We start from the raw sequence: 10528 nt of genomic DNA on the forward strand, positions 1-10528 counted from the left end.
AAGAATATATCATGCACCGTGATTGGTTATATGTACTAATAAGTATTAAAAAATACCATATTTGTTCTTAGAAAAGATAGTGAGAATAATATCTAATTTGTTTTAATTGGTGTGAATAAGTTCGCTAACATGCTTAAAGTTACATTATTTAAACATCATGTTTATTAAGAATGGTTATTCACCCTTAATAGCCATATATAATAATAAGGATTAAAACAGATAAAAAAAGTTTTATTGTTTAACGAAGATATGGATAGTAATATTTAAATTATTTTTTTAACAATTGTGATGGTTGGTGTGAATAGTTCGGCAATGATAAGCTTAATGTTACTTGAATTCAGCATCACACTTCTTAAAAATTGTCACACACAACAAATAGCTATCTTTATAGTAGTAAGTATTAAATCATCAAACCAAACACTTCTAAACAAAGATAGACAATAACGTCTTAGTTAACATTTTTTCAATAATATCATTGGTGTGAATAAGTTAGTGAGAGTACACATAATATCACTTTCAAAGGTGTGAATAGGTTAGTGACAATACACTTAATATCACTTTCAACGGTGTGAATAAGTTAGTGACAGTACACTTAATATCAATTTCAATGGTGTGAATAAGTTAGTGACAATACACTTAATATCACTTTCAATGGCGTGAATAAGTTAGTGATGATACACTTGATGTCACTTCATTTCAACAACACTCAATAATATTCTTGCACCATAAATGTAATAGCAGTGTTTTCATTGATTAGCAAACATACAGGCAATAATTTTTTAGTTGTCTTATTTTTCTAGTCATGGTAGTTGGTGTGAATAAGTCTTAGATAATATACTTGAAGTCACATTATTTAAACATTGACCTCTTTATGAATAGCCATGCACCATAAATATGTATCTATATAGTATAAAATATTACAATAAACCAATTTTTTCTATTGTTCAATAAGGATATGGACAATGATATTTAAGTTGTCCTTTTTATAATTGTAATAGTTAGTGTGAATGAGTCTATGATGATACACTTAATGTCAATTTATCTAAACATCACTTTTAAAGAATCCATATCTAATAGTAATAAATTTTATTGTTTAGCAAAGGTATAGACAATCATATGTAAGTTATCTTATTTTTACAATTGTGATAGTTGATACAAATAAATCAATAATGACACTATTTAAAATTCACTTTAAGTATGATCTGAATATATATAAAATTAAACAACTTAAATATTATTTTTCTTCTCTTCATTAAACCATATATATAATTGATTTGTTTTCATCCCTAGAATCATATATATTATTTATATACAAACACAAAGAAAATAATATTTAAGCGACTTTTTTTTATAATTTTTATTATATTTATCATAATTATTATGTGATGAAATAGATAACAACCCACTCAAAATCAATCTAAATAAATATCACATCATAAAAAACCAATCACACACCAAAAATTGCTATAAATAGAACCACAACGATCAAAGCAAATCAGCAATCTCTCTATTGCTTATCAGAGCCCAGCCAATCGAGTTGTAGGAGTGAGTGAGGGAGGGAAGCAAGTATAATGGATTCAATGATGGTACTGGGGAGCAATAGTTTGCTATTTGAAAGGAATGGTAAACCAGGTAGCCATAGATTTCTTTCCTCCAATTTCCCTGTACCAGTTTTAGGGAATGAGAAAACAAGCCAAGTTGGCTTTTGTTCTCTTCCTTCATTGCGCAGTAATTGTTCTTTCAGTGCATGGCGAAGAGGGTGGACGCAATCCCAGGTTCATCTTAATCATGGGGTTTTGAGATCTAGGAAAGTCACTAGGAATTGTGTTTCCAGACCTAGAACTGCTGAAACTGAAAGCACCACTCGAGAGGGAGAGCGCATTAAGGATTATGAAATTAATGGCGAGTTAGTATTGGAGAAAGATTTCTGGATGGGGCCACAAATTTCTCTCGAGCTTGTGAGCAGCGACCAAGTTGATCCTGGTATTCTTTACATACATAAAAATTAATGGTTAAAGAATAGTTTTAGCCAAAAGGATAAATATTTATACTTTTAGTAAGTGTGTAGTGTATTCTTTTGAGCAATTTTTAGCTTTCATATGAAGAGCATCTATACTGACCTGTTACATGTAGATACGGGATTCGGGAAAACGGCCGGGCAACTTTCTTACTTAAGTCGGTGGCACAACACAATCAAGTTGAAATGGAACTCTGCCCTTGGATTTCCGGGTGCATTTCGAATAAAAAATATGCACTCCAAAGAGTTCCTTCTAAAGTCTCTCACCATAAACATCCCAGGTCAGGGCGAAGTTTGTTTCCAATGTAATTCATGGATTTTCCAGTCCATTGATCGTGTTTTCTTCGCGAATAAGGTGTGCAATATCGCACCATTAGAAAATTCTGTTCAGCAATTTGATCTGGCTAATTAATGGACATGGGATTGACATAAATGTGTTATTCAGAGCTTTCTTCCGGAGGAGACACCAGTGGGTTTGAGGAAACTGAGGGAGTTAGATTTGGAGAGCCTGCGAGGAGACAGAACCGGAGAAAGGAAGAAGTCTGATCTCATATACGATTATGATGTCTACAACGATCTTGGAAAGCCTGAGGAAAGTCCAGAGCTGCGGAGGAAAGTGCTGGGTGGATCGCAGGACTTCCCATATCCGCGAAGATGTAGAACCGGTCGTCCACCCGTTGAAAACGGTATGCATATTTAATACTTTACCTGTCGGTTGTTCTTATTAATCTATTTGCTACGGAATGTTAAAACTAGTTTTCACTGGCCAATCTTTTGCAGCTCCTGAATCTGAGACCCGAACACACTCGATCTTTATTCCTCCGGACGAAAATCCTCGCTACTCTTTCGACTTCGGAGCTCGCTTAATTATGAGTGTTTCTGGCTCGGTTATTACCGATCTCCGTGATGCCTTCAAATCCTTCCAGGAAGTCAGCGAGCTTTACGAAGGGGGATTGGAAAGCAGCTTATTTAATATACGACAGTTCGATGACATGGGGGATGACATCCCTCTCATAACTTTCACCCGCCCACAAATTTGTCAAGGTATGATTCACAAATTAAACGTACTTTAATCCTATTTTTGGATATATAATCTATGGGCTTAGTAATTGAATTGGGCTCATGTTCTGTTCAAAAGTTGACGAGTACGCATGGAGAAGCGACAAGGAATTTGCACGTCAAGCACTTTCAGGCTTGAATCCAATTGTGATCGAGTGCCTACAGGTAGCATGTACAAATTTTCAAACTCATCCCGTCCTTTCGCTTTTTCTTTCTTATCTTAAAAAATTTCATTTGCTGCTTTGAGACAGAAATTTCCTGTGTCTAGTACCTTGGATGAAAAGATGTACGGTCCACAGAAGAGCGCCATCACAGCCCAACATATAGAAAAGAACCTTGAGGGCCTTTCTGCAGATGAGGTAATTTATCTCTGCAACAGTGTGTTCTTGTTTTATGGGTGTTATTAAAGTGTAATGGATATCTAATATGAAAAATACAGGCCATTGCATTGAAAAGATTATTTATTGTGGACTACTATGATGCTTACATGCCTTACGTCGAGCACATCAATAAGCTTTCCAATGATGTTAAAACGTATGCAAGCCGCACAGTTTACTTCCTCACCCAGGAAGGAACTTTAATGCCTGTGGCCATAGAGTTGTGTTTGCCACCCATTGATGACAATGCAGCTGTAAGAAAGGTTTTTATACCAGGCAAAGATGGAACAGAAGAAGGAGCAGTATGGCAACTGGCCAAAGCCCATGCTAAAGTCAATGATGCAGGTTACCATCAGCTTGTCAGCCATTGGTAAGCGTTAAACTCGTTAACAGCCATTTAGATTTTAGCAAATCAATCAAGATTAATACCACTTATGATCTTAGAAGGCATTACTACATTACCTAACCAGCATGGATGTTGGGTAAACTTAATTTTGTTTTCTAATTGACTGCAGGCTAAGAACTCATTGTGTCACAGAGCCTTTCATTATAGCTACCCATAGACAACTAAGCAAAATGCACCCAGTATACAAATTATTGATCCCCCATTACCTCGGCACCATGAACATCAATCAAGCTGCCCGGCAGGCTTTGATAAGTGCATCAGGTATTATTGAGCAAGGCTTTGCACCTGGAAGATATTGTATGGAAATGTCATCTAAAGTCTACAAACAGTGGAAATTCAATGAGCAAGGATTAGAAGCCGACCTACTTAAAAGGTAAGTGATACACTAATTTCATTGCTCAATCTAATTAAGTTTGGTTCTTTGATTAATGTTTGATATTTAATATATAAATTTTTGAAAGATTATTGAAGCTACGGAAAAGTTGATGGTAAGAAGATGATTACTGTCCCTGCAAGGTTTTGTTTTGCCTTATTTAATTAAAAGGGCAAATTAAATACATCCATATATTGAACATGTACTGTGCAGGGGAATGGCAGTCCGAGATTCAAAGGAACCAAAAGGTTTGAAGCTTGTGATTGAAGACTATCCATATGCTGTAGATGGCATTGAAATATGGTTTGCCTTAAAACAATGGGTTTTAGACTACTTGTCTCTGTATTACAAGGACGATACCTCGGTTAAGAGGGATAACGAATTGCAGGCTTGGTGGGATGACATAGTAAATGAGGGTCATGGGGACCTCAAGGACGATCCTAGTAGATGGTACAAGATGGATTCTGTGGATGAAGCAGTTCAAATAGTGACAACTATAATCTGGACGGCATCTGCTCACCATGCGGCAGTCAACTTTGGACAGTACTCCTATGGAGGATACATGCCCAATTTACCCACCATGAGCAGACGTTTGATTCCAGAGAAAGGAACAGCCGAATATGAAGAACTCCTTAAGAACCCAGATGGATTTTTCCTAAAGACCGTGTCTAGCCCAAAACAGGCCACGCTTGTCATGGGTGTTCTTGAAGTTTTGTCAAAGCATGCAAAAAATGAGGTGTACGTGGGACAGTTGCAGGGGTCCACCATGGACAGAGTAGATGATCCACGTGTAAAAGAAGCATTCACCAGATTTTCAGAAAACATGAAAAAGATTGAGGAAAGTATAACGGAGAAGAATAATAACTGTGAACATTATAAGAACAGAGCTGGACCAGCGAAAGTTCCGTATAACTTACTCTACCCTAACACTAGCAATTTGCTGGAATCAGGTCGTCTCACAGGCGGCGGAGTGCCCAATAGCATCTCCATCTAATAGTATAAACTCATTTGATATAATTCTAACCCTCCTTTTGTGTTAGAATTATTATACTATATACCTATTATATGGTTATATACTAATGTTATATCATCAGGACAGGACAGGTGATTACTAAAATATTAATAAACGTCAGTGAATAATGCAATCAATATATTGGCTTAAGGTTTTGGGTAAGGCCGGAGGTTTTCTCCTATCCGCTCTTTCCTACCGGCGCCCGTACTGAGCGGAGATTGTAATTTTATTTATTAAATAAAATATGGCTTCGACCTTTCAGCGAGCAAAAAAAACTAAAAAACATTATGTTGTGTATTTTATTTTTATATCATTTATGAACATAATTTATATTATTATTTTATATGTATTTAATTTTAATTCGTACAATGGTATACAATCTAGAAAAGATAATGGAAGAATGATAAAGAAAGTTTTGCTGGTACAATTTAGCTGGTATAGTTTATATTTATATGTATTTTTGTTTTGTGTATTTGTTAATGCATTTTTATTAATTTGAAGTAGTTGCAATTATCAACAATGGATTTTGATTATCTCTCAAATTCAATTTGTAGTTTGTATTTGGTGCAGGAGCACCTAGTTGAGTAAAACTCTCATTTTTGAGTATTTTATGCTTACATGTTTGTAATGTCTTGTGTTAGGTTGATAATGTTGTTTTAGGTTGTTATGTGTCTTGTTTTGTGGTTTTGATCTCATTTTCGGCTTAAGAGATCAAGTTTTGCCTTTCAGGCTTTGAGTTGACAATTTTTGGCAAAAATGTGCAAAATTGCCAAAAAGGTCTTCTAATGCTTTCGAAAGCATTGAAACATGTTTGATAAGTGTTTTTAAGGATATCAAAGTTGTTTAGACAATTTGATAAGGTTAAAGTGTCAAAAATGTCTTTTGGAGCAAGAAATGTTGTCATTTGGCTTGAAAAAGTTGTCAAAGTTGTCATTTTCGGGGTTTTCAAGCAAAATGCAGTTGTGGAAGCCTCATGTCCATACAGGGCTTGGTAACTAATTAGAAATGCTATAAAAAGGCCTCCCTTTTCTTGGAGAAAGGTTGGTGATTGTATGAGCAAGAGATTCCTAATAAAAATCATGAAATTTTGGCTTTACTCATTGTTTTTTGCCTCTTTGGAGTAACAGTCTATACTGTAGCTTTGCTAGTCCATACTGTACTTTGGAAATTGTGCATAGTAGTTTTACAATGCTCTCCAAGTGATTGTAGTACTGGTTTACTTTGGCAATTTGTTTATACAAAATTATTTTACTTCTGTGTGCTCACTGTCCTATCAAGGGTTTGAAGTTCCAAAATGTCACCACTTGACTGATCTAGGTCTGGGATCCCACAAAATGGATCTAGTCAAGTTGGCACTCATGTATATAGTGTACATATGCTTTACTTTATGCCAAAATTGTGTTTGGAAGGAGGACTTGAGTGAATACTGTGTGTGAAAAAGTGAACCTGTAGTTGCAAGCACAACACTTCAATTAAGTCATTATATGTATGGTTAGTAATCAATAATCAATAATCAATAAGAAATAAACCATAGCAAAGTGACTAATTGCCTTCTAAAAGATGCAAGTATAAGATTGCTCCCAGATTTTTATAAGCAATACCAGTGACTAGACTACACCAAGACGAAGGATTTAATCTATATGATATTAAGCTATATGGATGCAAGATGGATGAATAATTCAAGTAATAATAACCAATTCAAGCAACAATAGATGCAAGCAATAATGAATGTAAAATGGATGCAAATAATCTAAAAAAGTACAATAATTTTCAATGACTCAGAGCAAAATTAGCGTGATAATAATCTCCAAGCGTGTTCTCAAAAATCTCTGGGGTGAATTGGAATGAGAGCTGAAGACTGAATTTATAGAGAATCACAAGAGAAAAAGCCCAATTTAGGATTAATTGAAATAATTAAGAAATCATGTTTAGTTAACCTTGAGATAGATTCCAATTATAGTTTAATTGAAATGCATTCAAATTAGAAGTCCAAGTTGCATTGGAAAATAATAATAAATTAATTCCATGCATATTTGACAAAAATAGATAATTCTTTAATTTATTCAAGAAAAAGGTCTTTTTCTGTCTTGAAAAGCTTTAAGTTCCAATTTTAGAGAATAATTCAATAATTCAATTAAATTGCTTTTCTGATTTCAAGTTCTAAATTTAGAAAAAGAAATAATGTCTGAAGTTTGATTTCTCTCTCAATTCAATTCTTTTTTTTGTTTTATTTTCAATTCAACTCTTTGTAATAAATTAATCCTTTTGTAATAAATTAATCCTTTTTGTATGATTGAATGACAAATTTATTAATTAATTAAATATGGAAGGATATTTAATAAATTAAAAAGGGATAATTGATCAAAATGATATTCTTGGAATTGATTTGATTAATTAAATAAATATTTAATTAATATTGAGTAGTTGATTTGCCATGTGATTTTTGATAATTAAAGAATTAATAATGTTCTCAAGATTAATTTAATTGCCTTTGGTTAGGATCTTGGTGATGTTGTCAAGATTAGAGGCTCATGGTTTAGATGACCAATTTTAGGGTATTACAAATACTAGGCAAGTATTGATTACTCGGCTAGTAGCATGTTCATAAAACTCAAGATTTTCACCCAAAAGTAATTTGGAGTGAACAAATGAATGAGGCAGAGGTCTGGACATATGGCCAAGGGTGTTGAAGATCACCTTGGTTTGTTAGAATAACTTGTTTCTATTAAACATTCTCACTTTGTAAACAAAATAGCGAGTTCACTGTTTTTGTGAATTGTGTTTGTCAAATGCTCATGGAATGCTTCAAAAGCATCATCCAAGCCTTGTAACTAAGAAGACAATGTAATAGGAAGATTGGTTAGTGTTTTTGTAGACCTCATTGAGGTATATTTGCAGTTCAAACTCCTTATTATGCAGGTCCCAAAAACAAAGAAGTCATGTGACTCCTTGAGGCAGCAAAGAAGAAGGTATTCCAGCTTTCTGAAAGCCAGCTTTAGGTATCCATGTGGCCTCTGAGATAGGCTTGTCCTTCCATTTTATTAGATGCTCCATGTAGGTGTGATTCCTTGTCTTTTTGAGAATCCTGGAGTATAGAACCTGTTCTGCTTGGGGAAAAGAAAGAGAAGGGAGAGATAGATCAAAAAGGGATTGTGCAACATTTGAAACTCTTTGAATCTCCTCAGGTGGCTGCCCTTTGAAAGCAATCAGATATGCAACATTAAAAATGGGAGACAAAGAAACATCAGTTAAGAAAATCAACTTTGTAAGCATTAAACCCATACTTAGCCATGATTGATAAGAAATTGAGCATAGAGTTGATTGTAATGTTGATGTGTAGAATGAAATTGAATTAAGATTCAACGTTGAAATTGAGCACAATTTGAAGAAAGAATGAGCATTTGATGAAAAAAGTGCTAAGTGGTCGAAATTGTGAAATTAACTAGCAAGATAATCTCAAATTTCGATTTCGATCTCGAAAATGGAATCAGAGCAGGCACATTAGCTAAGGGTACAATTTTTATGACCATCGAAGCAAGTTGAAAAATTAGGTTTTAGGCTATATATACGACGAAAGTGTCATTTTCAAATCATTTTAACCCTCCAAGTTTGAAAATTCAAAAAACCTTCTATGAAGAAAAATGGTGGTCCCTACTCGTCAGCATCGATTTGAGCACTAGAGATGTCACAATCGACCCCGAAACTACAAACCAACGGTAAGTGATCGATCTTTAGCCTCTTTATGTTTCCAATTTTGAATTTTTTTGTTTATTTTTAACGTTTTTCACGGGTTTTGGGTCGGGTGTCATGATTTATCATGCAAGACAAGATCCTGTCTCGTACGAGAAACTATCAAATTTTCTTTTATCGTTTGAAGCCATTAGATTTGTCGTACGAGATTAACCCTCGTGTCGTACGACAGGTCTGTTAAAAGACCATTTTGTCATGCGATGTGTAAAAGTTTGTCGTTCGAGGCTGTTTATTTGTACAAGAGCCATTCTTGACTCGTACGAGATGCTGTTTGACTGTGTTTTGTCATTCGGAAGACAGTGATCATTTTTGAAAGTGTAAACATGAAATGTTGCTTTTGCATTTGACTTATTTGGATTTGCATGATGTTTAACTTCTCTTGTAGGCTCATTTGGAATGTTTTCTGATGATCGTTGTTGGTTTTTTTTGTAGGTGTGCTTACCTCCTGTGCTCTTCAAATGTGTATATCCTCCCACTATGGCTTTGGTTCGTGATTTGTCTGAGGTTGAGCAGGCTCATGTTGATATGTGTGGCTTGACTCACTTGATGAGGTTACCTGATATCTGTGTGAACCATGGGATGCTCACAACATTGGTAGAATGGTTTCATTCAGAGCATAATACCTTTCATTTTCCAGTTGGGAAGTTGACTATTACTCCCGAGGATGTGTACAGGATCCTTCATATCCCTTTTGCTGGGGATAAGGTGGATTATGATACTGCATTGTTACTTGGACTACAGGCTCTTAGGAACGTATTCAGGGATCCCGATATCTTGACTCGTTCAATGAGTTGGGATATATTGATGGGCAGGTATAGTGAGGAGTATCTGCTGGCATGTGTCTTAGCAGGTTTCATTGGTTGCTTCTTGATGCTAGATATAGGACAATAGGGTTTTCAGAGTGGATGGGGCCGTATGCTGGAGAGGTTGATAGAGACCCCTCAGAGACTTGGCTAGGACTCTTGTTTGTTGGCCCACATGTATCTGGAGATGCATGAGATTGTCTACAGAGATGGGCGAAGCATGGTTGCAGGGGTGTACATTTTACAGGTGTGGGCTTGGGAGCACCTTCCCATTTGTCGGTCGATAGTTGATGATAGTAGAGAGCCAAGGCAGCCGATTATTTATAGGTATGCCGAATATATTACGCAGCCCCATCTGGGCAAGACAGACTTCTGGCGACGACAACTTGATGATTTGAAAGCTGTCATATGGAGACCATATAGGGGGTTGGAGTCATGGGATGACTGGTGGGCGGTTCAAAGAGATCTTTCTGTTACACGCCCACTGATTGGGAGGTCATAGACTGTTGTGGAGCGATTCGTCATTTCACGAGTGATGAGGCAGTACGGTCGACCTCAGGGTATCTCTCAGGAATATACAGTGTATGCTCGATACGCTGATGAGGAGAGACAGGGATGGTCACCTAGGCTATCCTAGGCTTTAGCGATGCAGGAGCTGACAAGTTTACATCGCCTAAGGTGGGATTACCTAGATGATATAGTAGATGCGGGGGTATTGCCCTAATATAGGG

At 35.8% G+C, this 10528-nt stretch overlaps 1 protein-coding gene across 1 annotated transcript; it reads left to right on the plus strand.

Moving 5' to 3' along the window:
* The first annotated feature begins 1491 nt into the window (after positions 1 to 1491).
* Positions 1492 to 5506, plus strand: LOC131026693 (linoleate 9S-lipoxygenase). Its single transcript, XM_057956627.2, has 9 exons — positions 1492 to 1983; positions 2134 to 2372; positions 2463 to 2703; positions 2798 to 3061; positions 3156 to 3241; positions 3328 to 3435; positions 3516 to 3823; positions 3969 to 4232; positions 4446 to 5506. Exons 1-9 carry the CDS (start codon positions 1572 to 1574, stop codon positions 5224 to 5226), a joined length of 2703 nt encoding a protein of 900 aa, XP_057812610.2. The 5' UTR covers positions 1492 to 1571; the 3' UTR covers positions 5227 to 5506.
* The last annotated feature ends 5022 nt before the right edge of the window (positions 5507 to 10528 follow it).

Source organism: Cryptomeria japonica, chromosome 1 (assembly GCF_030272615.1).
Source record: "Cryptomeria japonica chromosome 1, Sugi_1.0, whole genome shotgun sequence".
NCBI classification, from domain to species: domain Eukaryota; kingdom Viridiplantae; phylum Streptophyta; class Pinopsida; order Cupressales; family Cupressaceae; genus Cryptomeria; species Cryptomeria japonica.

Excerpts from the sequence above, each read along its gene's own strand:
- LOC131026693 (XM_057956627.2), top strand. The coding sequence starts at position 1,572 with ATGGATTCAATGATGGTACTGGGGAGCAATAGTTTGCTATTTGAAAGG. Across the intron at positions 3,062-3,155 it reads CCGCCCACAAATTTGTCAAG|TTGACGAGTACGCATGGAGA; the intron begins GTATGATTCACA and ends TCTGTTCAAAAG. Across the intron at positions 3,436-3,515 it reads AGGGCCTTTCTGCAGATGAG|GCCATTGCATTGAAAAGATT; the intron begins GTAATTTATCTC and ends TGAAAAATACAG.